Here is an 18,851-nt window from a genome sequence, read left to right on the forward strand (position 1 = left end):
GCATACAGGAAGACAGACCCAAACTCCAGAGAACACAGCCACCGAGAGCACCTGAGATTGGTCTCTGACCGAGTCATATACAGGGAGGCTGGGCGGAGCAACCTAGACACAGGAAACCTCGACTCTGGGCCAGCGTCTGGGTCGGGGGAGGGGCCGCCGGGGAGAGCGTATAGATCTGCTGTATAGATCCACCTGGCACACTGACATGGCCGCCGCCATTTACTTTACCCCGGGCTGTCAGGATCCCTCATGTCCCGGTGGTCCAGTGTGGCAGGCAGTTTACCTGCTCTCCAGCGCCAGAGGCACAGACTGCCACGTCATTGCCCGCCGCAGCGGCCGCAGGGAACCACCTTACCTGCGCCCCCGATGCTCCAAGCTGCAGTCCTGGGCTCACTTCTGATGCCCGCCGAAATCACCAGTTCCCTCACTGGTGTTGCGGCGCCAGCGGGGAACGACGGAGCAGCAGCACGGGCGTCCATCTGGACGCAGAGTGCTGCTTACTCATAAAAAAAAAACTTGTTCAGTAAGGTGCCTCCTGTGCACCAAACAAAAAACTGCCTGTAGCCAGGGGCGGGGTATATATGGAGAACCAAGTGCAACCTGGGAGTTGAGAGCTTGTTAACTGTTTGGTGCCTGGATCACTCCAACCGCATACCCCAAGGTAATTTCTGTGGACCCTATGGACCCCGAAGAAGAAACTGAGAAGATTGTTATGCTGGCACATAGCAAAACTACCAAGGAATTGTGTATAGAAATCACTAAAGTGCATGATGTGGAAAAACACGATTGTCAGGGCAAATATTGGACATATTGCCACAATTAGAGGACATGAAAAATCATCACTAGGATTTCTAGTCCCATCCATTGTAATCTCTGATTAAAAGAGATACAGGAGATACTGAAGCTACCAGCCCACTTTCTCGGCTTGCTCCAATATAACTGACCGGGATGTTGAGGCTTTGGAACTAGATCGGGCCCACAGGACGAGACATAAGACAAGACAAGGGCAAGTTCCTAGAAAGGTCAATTTGTGTTTACTTACTATAAAATTGCCCACAACATCATAAACAAAGAAAGCTTTTGCTAGAAAACCAGCACTGGTTCTACCACGTCTAATTAGGTAACGCCGCTTATTTCATGCCCTGCCAGTGTTGCCCACCTCGTACCCGCTTTCACACTACAACAGCTGCCAATGGACGGTGGCGATAGACATACCTGTCGCAAGTTTTCCCTCCAGCGCGTGAGTGGAGCCATGGTGCGGCTAGCTACCTCTACATAAGTGCTGCTCGCCTGATCATTGATTAACACTTGTAATCAGTATAACAGCTGTCTCTTAATTAAAACAAAGACAATTAATTTTTTCTTTCTTTCCATCTCAAGCTGAAGAAACCCAGGCTGGACAACAAAAAATTATCAAAGAAACATATTACAGCAAAGGGAATAGTTAATATAAAATAAATAATGAAAAAAGAGGGACACATACAAAATTTTGATGATTCTGCAAACATTGCTATCTCCACTGAATATAATCACCTGAATCAGGGAAATGTAGGGTTAGACACAATTACCATGACAATGTAACCAAATGAGAGACCCAGAATTGACAGGTTACATTATTGTGACTACTGGTTCACGTTCTGCATTAGGCATGGTACAATGACCAGAGTGTAGTCATAAGGGCTTTGATGGATTCTGTTACATAGGAATTGCTGATAAGCGGCTGCACAAAAATGGTGGCATCTGTGTGCAACCGAGTACGAAACTGTATACTCTGTTACAATATAGTCCTGGTAGCCTGCTTTAAAAAGCTGGGACGTGAATTCAGAAAAAACTGCTTGTATAGTGTCACACACAGACCTGCAGATATAACCACACCTAAAATATAGAGCCTATTCTATCAGGCAATATGCAGGCACTTTGTGCTATGTACGCCTAAAGTCTACAGACGGGAGGTAGGCATAATGTCGAGTATTATTATGATGTCAACATTGTTATAATGCCGACATTGAACATAAAAGCATCTGCAGAATGTCAACATGTGAAATGTTAACATTCTGCATTAAACAGGATGTTCGTGGATAGTCTGCGAAAAGTTAGAGCTAGACTACAGGAAGAAAGTGTTAGGGTAAGCCACTAGGGGGTGGGTTAGGCGACAAGAGAGAAGGTTAGAGTTAGGCACTGGGGGGAGGGTTAGGGAATAGGGTTACCAATACTCACTGCCAAAAGCAGTTGCACGATCCGCCGGAAGTCATCAGGACGTCAAACCCAGACCGGGAAGACACCGCTAGAGCTGCCAGGCCTGCTGTACCAGGAAAGTCACCACTAGTCCACCATTCAAATCATGTTGACATTTTATCAGTGTCGACATGGTCAATGTCGACGTGCCAATCATGTCCACTTTACGACTATGTCGACATTATGAATGTTAACAAAAAATATCACAACCCTATAGATAAATGCTTTAGGATGCTTTGCTTTTCCCACCAAAAGCAGCAATCAATTGACTGGTTTATTTTGAGGCTGTGATTAAGGATTTATAATTATGCAGAGTGGCAACCACTGTCAAATGCCACATGATATGGTGAGCAGAGAGGTTTTAGAAAACACCTCTCAGCTTGGTCTGCACTGCGACATCCTCCCCACATCACATGACATGACATACTGAGGGCTGTGTGTGTGTCAGACAGCTATTCTTGTGTTCTCTCCAGAGAGGTTTTGAATAGAGATAATGAAATGTAGCTGGATATCGAAGACAAATTACTAACAGATACATGCTCAAAAAGGTATGTTTAAAGATGAAAAACACACACCTACGTATAATTGCAGTAATATGATATATTGTCATGTAAGGCTAGGAGACAAAGAGGAATCATTCAGTCATGTTAAGCATTCGGTTACAGTTGCCAATATTAAACAAATGAGAAAAGCCATTATATTGACTTTAAATGGTAACTTCTTCCAACATAAAAGCTGCGAATGCACAAAAATAACATTATCGCTAAAGCCTCCTCAAACCACACTTACACCTTGTGTCCTTCAAATCCCAATCACATCCTCAAATCACCGCCTGCAAATTCAACACATTCACGGTTTGTTGAAAAACATGTGAAGTACTCTGAACACTGTTTAATTATTCACCCAAATATTTAATTCCCAAATACAGTTTCCAAAAACCCCTTGATGATTGAATGAGATGTGCAGCGTAAAATAAACCCTAAATATTTTAAATGTGTGGTCAGAATGGAAAATAGATATTTCTGTTACACAGATTGAAAAGTGACAGCGCGTGAACAGACATACTTTACACCTTGCATATGTGCCAGGAAATACTTGGATCTGGGATCTGACACTAAGACGTGTAAAAAAAATAAAGTGTGCTGCTTACTGCCTACATCAACAGTTAGTGTAAAGTGAAGAAAATAAAGAGTGTATGGTTGGGGTATGGGGATACATACCGAGCCCAGATGTGTTAATGGATTTTACGGACTTCTTCATCTTGTAGAGAATGGTGCGATCCACATCCAGGGCCTGTGACAAAACATGAAGCCAATATGTGAGAACTGCCATCAAAGGTCTCTTAATGCAATAAAAGTGTGAAGGCAGTCAGTCAGATATGCTGTGGTCAGCAGTCTAATTATAGATCATAAACGGTTCTCAGTGCAGAAATATAATCAATAAGACACTTTCAATTAACTCTGTGGTAGGAAGCCACTTAAGAGCCTGAGGGAGAGATACTTATAGCTGAATTCCTGTGAATATCAGAATGAGGCAATAACACAACCATACAGTGTGCACGGGACCAGCTTCAGGAGAGCAGTTACTGAGAGCATCAGCCATAGCACAAACAGATAAACACTACACAATCCATTGTATAATAAAGTGTAACATATTTGAATGGAATCGGTATGAATTACCTCCGGACCTAAGACCAGCGGATGAAATACAGACGCCGGAAGGACAGCCCATGAAAATCCCGACTGAGGTAAGACCCCTAAACCTCCCCTCTCCCCCCCTAACCCTCCCTTAGGGGTGCCTAACCCTAAGCTCCCCTCCCCGCACCCTAAACCTAATGCTTATGGGTGGTGTGCCTAAACCTAACCTTCCCCCTGTGGTGCCTGACGCTAACTCCCCCTTACCCTAGCCCAACCCTATCCCTGCCGGGGGGTGCCTAGCCCTAAGTCCCACCGGGAGTCCCTAAACCTAACCCCCATGGCTATCAGCTCCCTACGTTCGGTATGCCAGGCATCGGGATTTCGGCAAGGGTTTTATGATAGGCGACTGTATTTAGACGCCCATCATTAGTCCCATGCCGGGATTTCACTGTCGGGAAGCCGGCGGTTGAAATGCCGACCGACGGCTTCCTGACTACATCCCATTTGAATGGAACATTGATTAAAACTGTAGTAGTAACAAATTCCTTAGAACTAGACACTTTGGTAGTATAGATTTGGGTGTCAATTTATTATTGCTTGCAACTATCATTATGCATTGCTGATATTTACTATGCTGGTGGATGGCGAAAACACACTTGTCTGCAAGGATTTACGCCCAGTCCCGCAGACGCTGCCTGCGAAAGTAAGAAATACAATGGAAATGCGCATCTAACATCCACATATACGTAAAGTCATGCGACCTTGCGGGAGTCCAGTCCAGCCTCTAGCAGCACTAGAACCCACTGCTGGATAAAGCAACCACCACATTATATGTTTACCGCAAGCATCAAAAAGCCTAGCGTATCAGTGCTTGATAAAGTCAGTTTGCTGTCCCTATAGTCTATGGGGATGGCAGTGCAAAATTAGGCAAAATCTTGATATATAGGGGTATTCAATATGGGAGCGATAAGTCAGTTTTTGCATTAATATCGGAGGTATGACGTCATTATCGCAGGATTTAGTTTTACACCGTATTCAATTTCAGAGACTTTTCGCAGTTTTGAAAAGTCTGTGATAAAAAACGGGGATAACTTTTCACCATTGAATAGGTGTCGAAAAAAAGTGCAGAATTGGGGTTTAGGGGTGCAGGCTTAAAAAAAATTAGCCTGCACCCCTGGGAATGACATTTGAAAAAGAACTGTGTCAAAAAAAGTTTAAAAAAAAAAAAAAAAATAGGGACACCCCAAAAAATAAATTTAAAAATTGGGGTGAAAAAAAATTAATGGGAAAAAAATGTTTAACAACAGGGAAATAGGTTCAGGGCTATTCTGCAAGGATGCGGCAGGTGTTTTCTAGAATAGATTTATAGCGGCAGGTGCACAAATGCAGAATTTAAAAAAAACTTACTTTAGGGTCTTAAAAATATGCTAGTACCCATTTTCATGTACCCCAAATTTGATGGGACCACTTAAAAAAATGAAAAAAATAACCTAAGTGCTCTTCTGCATCACTTCTTCAATGTCGGGAAAAAAACACCTGCTGCGGCTATTTATATCCCCGACTTTCATTTAAAGGCTAAATCGGGGGTACTCATAGTGATCCCCCATATTTTTACAACTTTAGGGGGGTCTTACAATATTTTAAAGGAAAAATTCGAAACTTTACGCAAATCCAACTTCGGAGGTTCCCGTTTTCGTTAATTTTATATTGAATACGGGGATAAGCGGGAGCGCGCCCGATACTTTAACGCAGGTAAAAACTCTGATATGAAATGTTAACTTCGACAGTGAAGTTAACGTTTCATATTGAATACCCCTAATAGTGATTAGCTGTGAAAGAGCCATTCTCCAGCCATCACCAGAGTTGAGGCTTACCGTCACTTGTTATATAGACCCTTTAATGCTATATAGACCCCTTAATGTTGTGTCATTCTGCAAAAGGGAAAAATGAAAAACATCTAAAAAACCATCCAAATGAATGAGATAGAATATTTCTGGTATTGGGAAGGAAGAGTAAAATGCGTTTTGTTGTTTTTGAAATTGGGAAGGAAGAGTGAAATGCATTTTTCTGGTATTGGGAAGGAAGAGTGAAATGCGTTAGTATTCAGTTATTCTGAGCTCGGCAACATATAACTTTTTAATGAACTCTATTTTGGACAGATAATATATCTTGAGCTACTTGGAAAGCTCAGCTCAATAAAATGCATTAATAAAAATAAGTCCATTATATTCCTGTGCAAGAGCAAAATATATTCTCCAGTCTCATAGGACAGCTCATATGTCAGAGATGTCAGCTACTTATCACTTTGACTAAGGAAAACATTTCCCTGGCAGCCAAGTGTAAAAAATATATATATTTTTTTCTAAATTCTTGAAGACCTATAGGTATTTAGCAAGATATGACAATGTTACAGTATGTAAACACTGTCCAAACTTTTGCGTAGTTAATGCAGCAAAAACAGATTTTTTTACGCTATTGCGGTCCCTTCTGCAAAGTTTTGCCTATAATGTTTAGTATAAATTTCTAAACATTTTATTGAAAATAGTGTAAACTAACAGAAGAAATAAAAACGTTGCTGATTTCGAAAAGGTAGATGAATCTCTGCTGTTAGCAATTGTTCTACTGCTACCATATTTTCATTACCAACTACAGTTTATGGACCAATGTGCAGTTTCCACCAATTGTAAAAATACAAATCAGGGATTTTAATGTGTTTTTTTATTTTTTATTTTAAAGCATGTGATATAAAAGAAAAAAAAACATCATGTGATTTAAATCAAGTTGATTTAAATCAGCACACCCTGTCTGGAACAATTTGAAAGATGACAGCAAAGTACCATAGCTAACAGCATATAGTCTTCAGTTACACCAGAAACAGTTTTCAGTAATAGTCCCCAAAGTACATTAAGGGCCGTGTTCAATTAGTTTCGCATCCGCAAACAAGGCCCGCCTTCCCGACTTTTTGCCTACATCGCGTGTTTTGAACGCGAAAACTTATCATGCGCGTCTCCGCTTTTCGCCATATTCAATTACTAAACAGGCGAAAACGGCAAGCGGCGAATGCAGAACAGGCGGAAAGTACTATCAGAATTGGGGAAATCAGTCCCCAATAAGCAGTATTTTTTGGTGAAAATAAGTAGTCTGGTCAAATTTGGGGTTAATGAAAATGGGTACTAGCATATTTTAATGTCTCTAAAGTGAAGTTTTAGAAAAAGTTAAATTCCTCCTGCATACAAGAACCTGCAATCCCCAAAACACTTGGTCCCTTCTTAGAGCACCCCAGAAGCTTACTTCGATAGTTGCTGAAGTAGTCCCCCAACTTTTTTCATTTTTGCCCTAAAGTTCTAAGGCGTTTTTTGGGGAGTTCCTATTTTTTTTCTTGTGGGGGGGAGGGGAATTGTCCATTGGGGGGGGGGGGGGTGTACCAAGGGTTCTGAGTGGTTTGCAAACATCTGCACCCCAAAATTTAGATTTTGCACTTTTTTTTCTCCTGATGTTTTGTGGAGAAAAAGTATCGCCTATTTCAGAATACTGACATTTCGCATAGGCGAAAACGGAATGGAATTGAATACGGAGATACATTTTCAGGCAACATTTTCTACAAAAAACGGGCGAAAACGCCATTTCGCACCTAATTCAATACAGCCCTATGTATGAACAACTTTAGATATATGGTAATTTTATTATTATTTAAACACCATACAAATACAGGTGACAGTCTATATAATGGATAATTATAAGGTGTCCCATCATATATGGATACATCAGCCAAGAAGATTGCCTACTTCTAGGCTATATTAGCAGGGTTAAGAGAAAGAGGGTTGTCATGGCGGAAAGCAAATATTTAAAGTAAACAACAACGTGTGTCATGAGGGAACATGATCTAACTAAAATTAACTCAGTCCAGATATATTAAGAGAAGGGCAATAATCCTAATGTTGATAATTTAGGTTGGGCAAAATATTTGCTGTGGAAAAGACTGTCTAAATGTTCACATATGGATGGTAAATGGAATATATATATACACACACATACACAGAGCTCGACAAATCCCGGTCGCCAGGGCGACTAAGATTTTACTCCTGGCGACCGGGTTTTCAAAGGGTCCTCACCTCAGCCGCAGGGAAGCTCAATTTGCCGGGCGCCCGCTGAATTTTACTAGCGGGCACACAACTCCCCACAGCGGCAGCCAGAGTTCACTCCTGAGCTCCAGCTCCCCCCACGGGCACTATGGAAGATTAGTCATGACATCTCTCCCATAGTAACGAGGAGCGGCGGACGCCGGAGCTCAATCCTGAGCTCCAGCGTCCGGCTCCCTCAACGGGCACTATGGGAGAGAAGTCATAAAATTCTGAAAATTGTCATGTGCATATGTAATCACCAAAACTATGGGGAAAAGGGAAATGGGATATCGTCGCACTGACTGTATATGACAAAATAATTATTAGTACACTAATCCTATCAATAAATATCTGAAACCAGAAAAAAGATACACAATGCAGTGGTGGTGCTCACTAGAGTTAGGTAACAAGGACAAAACACTGTTTGGTGAGCACTCTTATTTTAGAAAATATTGATAAATGAATACATAACTTTTATTGAAAAACTATTCGATTAAAAATATATTATTACCGGCAGCTGTATATGATAACACAAATCAAATATGGTATGTCTCACATAGAAAATAGGTGAAAAAATACGAATAACCAAAAAGTATAAAGACATGAAAAAGAGAAATGAGTATCAGATCAGGACCATTTAATCCTTTAATACAAATTTAGTGCCTTTGTACATATAGGGTTAACATAATCAGCAATAGGTGCTCACACCCAAAAATACTATGGTAGGTCATAGAGCAAAACCCGTATGAGTCCGTGTGAAAGAATCAAGTGTAAATAATACTGACCAAACAAGTGTTTGATAAAAAGTGTGAAGAAAATACAAATCTGATACTCATTTATATTACCATACTTTTATATGCAATGTGTAGGTGATTCATCGTAGAAATTTTGCACAGGTTTAATATGTGTTTATGTTTAAATCTGTTTGGTTATATGGTATAATTGTGTGTTTAATTGCACAGATATTACTAAAAACGTATCATTTAATGACATTACAATATACCTCAACATTGTCTTATCTGTCTTTTATGTTGATAACATATTAAAATTAATATATGCCTAGGGAACCTAGCATAATATTCTCAATTGGTTGTTTATGTATAAAGAGAGCAGTTATTTATTACCTTGTATAGGCAATTGAATTTTTAAAGCTCATATTTTTTCATTATTTTTGGTCTATTATGATTTATGTTCGACAGATTATTTTTCCTAACAATTAACCAAGAGGACACCTATACATATGCACATGTTATTGTTAGCCCTGTGGTAATTACTAATCAGCAGCTATTATTGTATATCTCTGTATAAATTTAATAATTATTAATATATAACACTCATATTTTTTTGTATCCTATTAACTGATGACAATCTCTATCAGAGTAACTCTCTCATTGGGGGTCCAATGCTCTTTGTAAGACCCCCAACAGCAGAAGCGAAATATTGAGAAACGTTGCGGTTATTCTGTTGTTTCTAAGGGTCAAACCGTTCCCAGGTGATCTCTCACTCCCTACCGATGACTTGAGGTCAAGTAGGGAGCAGTAGAATCTAGAGAAACGGCATCTTTACCTTGACTATTCTGATATTTCACATTAATTGTAGATACAAACTGGTACTTTTTCCAATGATGCCATAGAGGCTATATATGTATATTATTTTTATTTCGCCATTATCTTTTATGTTTCGAATATATGTCTACTTATGTTATGTGACATTTTTTTGATATATAAGCTACGTTTATTGTGCATCTGGCCTTAGATGCATAAGGATTGATTTATGTATATGATTTTGTATTTACACACAGTCATAGAAAACAATTGTAAATCAGGACTCTATCTTTTCATTTTGACTACATTTTCTCTTTTTCATGTCTTTATACTTTTTGGTTATTCGTATTTTTTCACCTATTTTCTATGTGAGACATACCATATTTGATTTGTGTTATCATATACAGCTGCCGGTAATAATATATTTTTAATCGAATAGTTTTTCAATAAAAGTTATGTATTCATTTATCAATATTTTCTAAAATAAGAGTGCTCACCAAACAGAGTTTTTCCTTCTTTTTCTTGTTTTGTCCATATGTAATCACCCCCTTTGCTAAGAAGCCCCTCAAAATTTCTGGTACAACCAATTACCTTCAGAAGTCACATAATTAGTGAAATGAAGTCCACCTGTGTGAAATCTAAATGTCACATGATCTGTCAGTATAAACACACCTTTTCTGAAAGGCCCCAGGGGCTGCAACACCACTAAGCAAGAGGTATCACCCCATGAAGACCAAGGAGCTCTCCAAACAAGTCAGGGACAAAGTTGTCAAGAAGTACCATTCTGGGTTGGGTTATAAAAAAATATCCAAATCTTTGATGATCCCCCGGAGCACCAACAAATCCATCATCATCAAATGGAAAGAACATGGTACCAAAACAAACCTGCCAAGAAAGGGTCGCCCACCAAAATTCACAGACCGGGCAAGGAGGGCATTAATCAGAGAGGCAGCACAGAGACCAAAGATAACCCTGAAGGAGCTGCAGGTGGTTCCACAACAGAGACTGGTGTATCTGTGCATGTGACCACAACAAGCCGTACACTCCATAGAGCTGGGCTTTATAGAAGAGTGGCCAGAAAAAGCCATTACTTAGTGATAAAAATAAGACGACACCATCTGAGTTTGCCAAAAGGCATGTGGGTGACTACCCAAATGTATGGAGGAAGGTGCTCTGGTCAGATGAGACTAAAATTGAACTTTTCAGCCACCAAGGAAAACGCTATGTCTGGCGCAAACCCAACACATCCCATCACCCCAAGATCTCCATCCCCACAGTGAAGCATGGTGGTGGAAGCATCATGCTGTGGGGATGCTTTTCAGCAGCAGCGACTGGGAAACTGATTAGAGTCGAGGAAAAGATGCATGGTGCTAAATACAGGGATATTCTTGAACAAAACCTGTTTCAGTTGGCCTGTGATTTGAGACTGGGACGGAGGTTCACCTTCCAGCAGGACAATGACCAGAAGCATACTGCTAAAGCAACACTCGAGTGGTTTAAGGGGAAACATTTAAATGTGTTGGAATGGCCTAGTCAAAGCCAGATCTCAATCCAAATGAGAATCTGTGGTCAGATTGCTGTTCACAAGCGGAAACTATCCAACATGAAGGAGCTGGAGCAGTTTTGTCTTGGGGAATGGGCAAAAATCTCAGGGGCAAGATGTGGCAAGCTCATAAAGATTTATCCAAAGCGACTTGCATTAGATGATATGTGCACCCAGCTTTAGTTACAGTGTACGAATATAGGTAGATCAATTAATCCTTCTTTATGAATTGGCTGGGGTACAAATGAGCGACACTAAAAGCCAAATGTAATCAGCAAAATGTGATGCTGAATTAGACGGATATTTCTTTGAACTGTTTTTAAAACTTATCTCATTTCAACCAGGGGCCCAGAACCTTCCTACTTAGAATAAAATCCAATAAACCTGGAGAAATGTTTTCTTGTTATCAACTCCAGCCTTTATACATAACACACTGTTTAGGCCTGCTGATTACCCTAATGAAACATTAAATGCAGAAGACGAGCAGGGTGGATATTACAAGATTATGAATGTTTCAGGGAGTGACCAAATATGGAAAACATTATGTAGCATCAGAGTCAGTTTACAATATACCATCTAAATCCAATTGTAGTTATACACCTTTGGCATTTTCATAACATTATTTTTAGAGGACCTTTAATTACTTAGGGGTCTATGTACTAAGGGCCTGATTCAGCAAGGATCACAGGTGCGATCGTGTATGCGATCAGTTGGCCGATTGTTACGCATTGCGCATGCTACTCTGTGATCGGGACTGCGATCGCAGTGGCTGTGCAGACAGGAAGTACCATTTATGGGTGGTGATGGAGGGGTGGGGGGGGGGTCGGAGAAACGCAAGCGTGCAGTGCATTTGAATGCCATTACAGGGGAGTACATAATGAAGCACCTGCGATGGCATACGCAGCCTGAGATCTACGACAGGAAGTTTAGCAGTTTGTGAGTGAGGTCAGCTCAACCACAACTGTGCGTATGGGTCCGATGTGTTAGCGATGTTTTCGCAGATTTGCAAAGGTGGGTGACTTGGTGTAGTGCTGCCATTGCACTGCAATCGCATTAATTTGAATAATTTTGCAGCGGATGGGTGTGTGCATGTGCAATCTTGCTATCCGTGCTGAATCAGGCCCTAAGTCTTGGAGAGAGATAAAGTGGATGGAGATAAAGTACCAACCAATCAGCTCCTGTCATTTTCCAAAAGCAGCCTGTAAAGTGACAATTAGGAGCTAATTGGATGGTACTTTCTCTCTCTAGGCAGCTTAGTACATAGAACCCTTAGTCATCATAACGTAACTCAATCCAAACGGGCTGCCATGATTGAGTACAAACAGACAGACAGAGACAGACAAACAGATTGGGAGGCACAATAGTGTTTTTCTCTTGGTGAAACAGATTTAACTTGGGTAGAACAGGCGCATAGTGGTTAGCATTGCTGCCTCATGCCACTGAATTAATGAGTTTGATTCCCGACCAGAGGGTACACCCACACTCCAAAAACGTATTGATAGGTTAATAGGCAACTGTATGTGTGTTAGGGAATTTTGATTGCAAGCTCCTGTGGGGCAGAATGTGAATGACAAATATTCTCCTGCACAGTGCTGCTTAACTTGTGGTGATACATAAATAAAGCAACACTATTATTCATTATTATTATTATTATTATTATTATTATTAATAAGAATAATAGAAAATAAAAAGATACAAAAACTATTTATATACAATTCACAGAATTTCCATACATTGCTCTAGTGCCTCAGGTTCATTATATTAATGGGTTAAAACAGAAACATATGAAACCAGATCTAATATTTACTTATTGTCACATGTAACTACATACAGAGCAGATGCAGAGATTTTCATTCTTCCCTGGAGTAAAACTGTAAAACTACCAGTGTGTTCTTCCCAGAGGCATAGAAGTGGGTGTATGAGGACAGAAGAAAGTTAATAGCAGGAATGTAAAGATTCTCAGTACAGTTGCCAAGAATGTAATACAACAGAGCAAAAGATCAATGGGTCTCTATAACTCTCCCTCTGTGTGTCACAGATCAGTGTACCTGGGCACATCACTACAAGCCACACTAAATGAGGCAATCGTTAATACAGCAGATTACATCAATCATGATTATAATGGTAGTAAATGTGTGTTTACACTCACTGTACATGTAAGTTTACACTCACTGTACAAAATTAGAGTGTTCGTGGGTTAACCATCAATGGTGCCATTGGTGATTAACATTGATGGCTTGCTGGGGTGCACAGGCCAATTAGACACAGGGGGTGGGGCTTAGCGCTGGTCCACCTACGTCAGAAAAAAATATATATCACCTACAGGCAGCCAATCAATCACAAAACCATTGACCATTGATGGAACACCATCGATAATGTGATCCATGTCATATAGTCACACAAGCTCCACTGCTGAAGTTAGAAAAGGATATTGAGCCACCACTGGAGGAGTTAAACTATTGATGGGCACCAGGCGCCTCTCCAAACATTCAACTATTGCCACCGTGCTCCTTCGTGCTTTATTGTCAGATTTCTTTGTTGTAGCATAACATGCCTCCTGATATGGCACAACTGATAGGGGCCTCTTTCTTTCCCAATATGTATTGCTTTAATTTATGTCGGAGATTAAAGGGTAATGTGAAGCCCTTATAAAGGTTAGAGAGCTGCCGATGTTGCCCCTGAACCGTATCAGGTTGCCTACCACTGAGATAAACTACCCGATTATTTCCATCAATAAAAAGCAATATCTCACCGGCCTCCAGAACCCCTCTACCACCCTGACTCGGGAGCAACAGGAGAAGAAAATAATAGACACTGACCAGATAAAAGGAAATCATCTAAGCAAACACACCCTACTGGAGCAATCAAGACTATATTATATAATCAACAGATCACTATTCATCTAAATGCAGCTGTGGACTGGCCAGCGGGATAATTGTTCACAATGGCCACTTCCTTCTATGTCATAAATTTTAGAGGGTTGGGTACTGGATGCCGGCGGTCAAAATCCCGACACCGGCATCCTGATAGGGTTAAGATACCAACACCTGTCGGCAGGTATCTTAACCCTTCTCCTAACCCTCCCTCCCTGGTGCATAAACCTAATCTCCCCCCCCAGTGCCTAAACCTAACCCCGCTACTTACCTTCGGGATGCCGGTGGTCAGGATGCCATCGCCGGTATTCTGTCTGGTGTCGGGACTCCTGCGCCCGTATTCTAAGTGCCGGCATTCCCTTTGCTGGGATATTGACCGTATCCCATTTTAGATGCGGTCTAAACATATTTTACCATATACAGGGGAGAATTCACTTAGCCATAGTAATTTACCGCAAGCTAATTGATCCCTAACAGTACTATTCAATTAGCCCCAAAGGCAGGCTACAGACACAAAAAGGAATCCCTGATAAATAGCCTGCTATGTTAACAGGTCCAGCAACTATGTTAATACATAGGTCCAGGAACTTATCTCAGATTCTATGTGTTAATGGGCGTTACCAGGGATTTTTAACAGGTGGGAAAAAAGGGTCTCTAATTGAATAGCCCCAGGTGTTAAAGCCCTAGGTTACCACCCTTTTTCACACCTGTTAAATTAACGGGGCTACTAGAAATCCCCCAATAGAAAGATAACACTATGGGAGATTTGTCTCAGTATTACAACACAAGGCTCAGTTACTAACTGCAGAATATGCAGCTTTATAGGGAATTTAAGCCTCAGTGCAGTCATTTGTGGAATAAAAGGCCCAGGTGAAAATGCACATGTCAGAAAGAAATACAAGTTAAGTTTAGCTTATATGTTTCACCTAAAATACTGCTCAATTGAGCCTCAACAATACATTAAGGGCATGTTTCAATCGCACACTATGCAGATAGTCACGCAAATGGCTGATGTTTCAAGTACTGCGCATGCGATTGTTACCACACAGAGACGCAGAATGAATTTGGACGCAGAGAGTGCGGATTTAGTGGGCATTCCTGGGTGGTAACGGTAGGGGGAGGGGTTTATAGGCAGATGGCTAAAGAAGCACAGCGCTCACATAGAGCATAATTTCACAGCCACAAGACCCTGCAAGTGGGCGTCTCAGTATTTGTAAAATTGACCACAGGATTGGCATAAGACCGCATCAGCATCTGACCCAGAATCAGGCCCTAAATGTTATAAGAGCGAGGGCACATCAGATTGTCTTTATTGCTAGTAGCAGATAAAAACATTTAAATGTTTATTACATTGGGATCTATGTGCCTGGAAGATGACACAGGAAACCCAATGAAAGTAAAACGTGCATCCTCCAACCCGTTAAACTCATACCTCCCAACTGTCCCACTGTTGGTACCATAGTTACTCTTTTGGATTAATGTCAGGATGTTTGTTCTGATTGCAGGGGGTTGGGAGGAGGAAGGCGTCTATTGGCCGTGTATTATAAATATGTCATTTTCCTGGAGAAGGGTGGGAGTACATGCCACACTCACCTTCCCAATGTTGGGAATTATGTAGGAATATCTTACCCTGTTTGTTTGTTAGGGGCATGAAGGGGCCTAGCTCATTAAGTTAGGAATGCCATGATACGCCTAGTTCTTTACAGCAAAATTGTTATAGAAACGTAATTGTTTTGCAACCTTTTACACAATAGCTCATGTGCCTTCCCTTAAAAAACATCTGCACGTAAATAGACACATGATGTTACAAATAGCAGGATGCCTGCAGCTTCATAACCCAGCCTTCCTGTCACAGACAGGTCTAACACCTGTGGTGTGTTGAAGATGGAGTTTAAGATCATACATTTCATGTAGATGAGTAAAAACAACCGGCGTGAAATGTAAAAACTGCCCAGCAGATAACCGAGCAATGCAATATGTACAGCAGAGCCTCTAATTCAGGGGTCAGGGAACTTTTTTCCCCAAAATATATTTAGATACGCCAACGTTACCCCCTTCATTTGAAAGGAAGGAAATCATATAGTAGTGCCCCATATAATGCCCCCATATAACGTCCCTGTAGTAGTGCCCCCATATAGTGCCCCTGTAGTAGCGCCCCCATATAGTGCCCATGTAGTAGCGCCCCCATATAGTGCCGCTTGTACAAAAAAACCACTTACCTTAATCCCCGCTCCTGCATCCACCGCCGTCCTGTCCGCCCGGCTGCTCCTCGAAACTATGGGAGAGACGTCATGACGTCTCTCCCATAGTGCACATGCAGAGGCGGAGCTGGAGTTCAGAAGAGAACTCCAGCCTCCGGCTATTGCGGCGCTGCAGGGAAGGAGCCGGGCGCTCGCCGGTAATAACATCTCAGTGGGCGTTCGACTTAGAGCCTCCCTGCGACACAGCCGGGCATGCATATGAATCATTCTATATTATATCATATGCATGCCCGGCTCTCCGTCCATTACCCCCAGGAATTTCATTTTTACCCCATGTGGGGTAATTTACCCCTGTTCCCCGCCCACTGCTCTAATTACTTCACTCCGTGAGAGGTAAAGAGGCGGCTAATTTGACCACATGAAACATTCTGTCCTTCTAACTTAAAATGAGCATAAAAATGAGTAATTTCTCTAATTACAGAAATCATATGCCAGTTATTAAGCCATGAAGCACTGTGATTAGATGGGCAGCACACTGTTGCTTCACAAAGAGGTCTTTGATTCTTAAGGTGCATATCCACTACACGATAAAATTGAACGATTGAGACATCGTTATCGTTCATCAATCGTGCAGTGAATATGCCGGCAACGACCAGCGATGCGCGCTCCCACTGGTCTTTGCCGACATCTGTCATGGCCTGAACATGCAGGCCAACCTGCTGATATCGACAGGTTGTGCATGTTCAGGGATGAGGAATGGTGCCTGCACTGAGCAACATATCGTTCAGTGTGGGCACATTATCCACTGCACAGGATAATGAACGACTGAATGATTACGAATTTGCAATTGTTCAGACATTCTACACTCGTGCAGTGGATAATGTGCCTCAACTTGCTGAGCATATTTGGGTGCAATCAGCGGTGAATTCAGACACATACATGGTACTTACCAAAAAATAGTCCACAAATTTAATCTTGGATCAGCTATATAAAGCATATTTATATATCACAATGTTTCTAACACTATTGCCTAAGACTATATAAGCTAAGGTGCTGGGGCTTGTAAAGGTATTTCATTTCTTATGAGGAAACTGATAAAGCAAAAAATTACAGCATAGGCAAAAATGGGCTGGACGGGGACAGGTAGGCAAAGGGTGAGTACAATGAGGGTGCAGCCATGTAACTAGCTCACATATGTGGGCGCATGTACAGACACACATTTTAGACGTCTTTTTTTTTGCGGGGGGAATACTACACATTGATAATGATGGTGGTGGTAGTGACATACTTGCCAAGTCTCCCTCATTGTCATGGAGACTCCCTGAAATAGTAGCAATCTCCCTGTCTCCCTGAAGAGTCCAGCAATCTCCCTCATTTCATCCTTACCCCCATTATGAAGCTGTTATATTAAAAAAACAGAGATATATACATTCAAATGGGATCATTAGTGTCATTTCCCTGCATTGGTTATTATAAGGCACAATGGGCCTGATTCAGAGCCGTTCGCTATTTGCGGTCGTTCGTTCAAAAACAAGGGGTGGCTATTCAAATGATCCGTTCGCAAATTGCAGTCTGTTCACACCTCTAAGTCTGAACGAGCGAGCAAAACATACGCTCGTTTATTTGATAAAAACGCCCCCTGGCCGTACGCACCATACGTCATGTCCGCTATTTATTAGATTAATCGAGTACATCGTACAGCGTATGAACTGCTCGCTATTCTTGTGGTTGGTGTTTTCAACCGCTATTTTGCGAGCAGTTCTGAGTTAAAAAAAACCAAGTGACGTGGTCAATGACGCTGCTGTATTAATTATGCACTCCCTTAAAACGCCCGTTTTGACCTTTAAGCACGCCTGCGTTCGGATCTCCACTCCCCGTTTTCAAGAACCTTCCCCTGTTACCACCCACATATGCCTCATTCTGTCACTCAAAATAGCAGGCCCTCGCTATATAGCGTACCAACGATTTTCGGCCGCACTGACTGGTTCGCGCATGCGTACTAAAAACCGTACGCATGCGCAGATGTGCGAACATCGCTCGGAACGAGCGTACTGCCGCTAGCGAGTGGCTCTGAATGAGGGCCAATGATCCCTATGAATTTCTGCAAAGTATCAGTGTGTTTTCATCAACAAACAGATCTTACTAACTGCTTTTGGGCTGGTTTACATTTGGATGTAAGTCAGGTTTAGGACACGCCTCTCAGATTTATCAGTACACGCCCACTGTAACACGCACTCATAGGTGCTGCTTTCACAATCTCCCTGAAATGCTTTTTCAAAAGTAGGCAAGTATGGGTAGTGATCAGCAGTACCTCACATTGACTAATTTTTGCTAGAACCCTCCACCTATACTATATGCAGTCTTGGCCATCTACTTTGCATGACTTAATTTTAATTTCGTTCTGGACTACTGCAGGAAGATTTCATTTGATTTTTAAAATTGAAAACTGATGCTTTCATTTAATGTACTGGATATTTAATTATATTTTATACTAGCTGTTACCCACGAAGAAATCACTTCTGCCAACATTTTTTTTAAACTTTAGGTGTTCTAGTTGTATTGCTTTGCATTGGGGCCCTGTCGCTGGAGTGGCCCGTGTGACCAGCAGCTCTATACAGACTGGTGGCAGCAGCGCCTTCACCCACCTCTCACACCAATGTCACTGTGTGCCCTGTGCACAGACTGCTATGTAGCCTC

At 41.6% G+C, this 18,851-nt stretch overlaps 1 protein-coding gene across 3 annotated transcripts in view; it reads right to left on the bottom strand.

Moving 5' to 3' along the window:
• The window catches only part of ASAP2 (ArfGAP with SH3 domain, ankyrin repeat and PH domain 2), a 202,507-nt gene that overhangs the window by 128,939 nt on the left and 54,717 nt on the right, over window positions 1–18,851 (bottom strand). For all 3 annotated transcript variants that reach the window (XM_088476015.1, XM_088476013.1, XM_088476014.1), the window contains exon 2: window positions 3,456–3,528. In XM_088476015.1, the coding sequence (XP_088332141.1) occupies window positions 3,456–3,528 (73 nt within the window). The remainder of the gene's footprint in view (window positions 1–3,455; window positions 3,529–18,851) is intronic.

This window comes from Taudactylus pleione, unplaced genomic scaffold (assembly GCF_031769625.1).
Source record: "Taudactylus pleione unplaced genomic scaffold, aTauple2 ptg000180l, whole genome shotgun sequence".
Classification (NCBI taxonomy): Eukaryota; Metazoa; Chordata; class Amphibia; order Anura; family Myobatrachidae; genus Taudactylus; species Taudactylus pleione.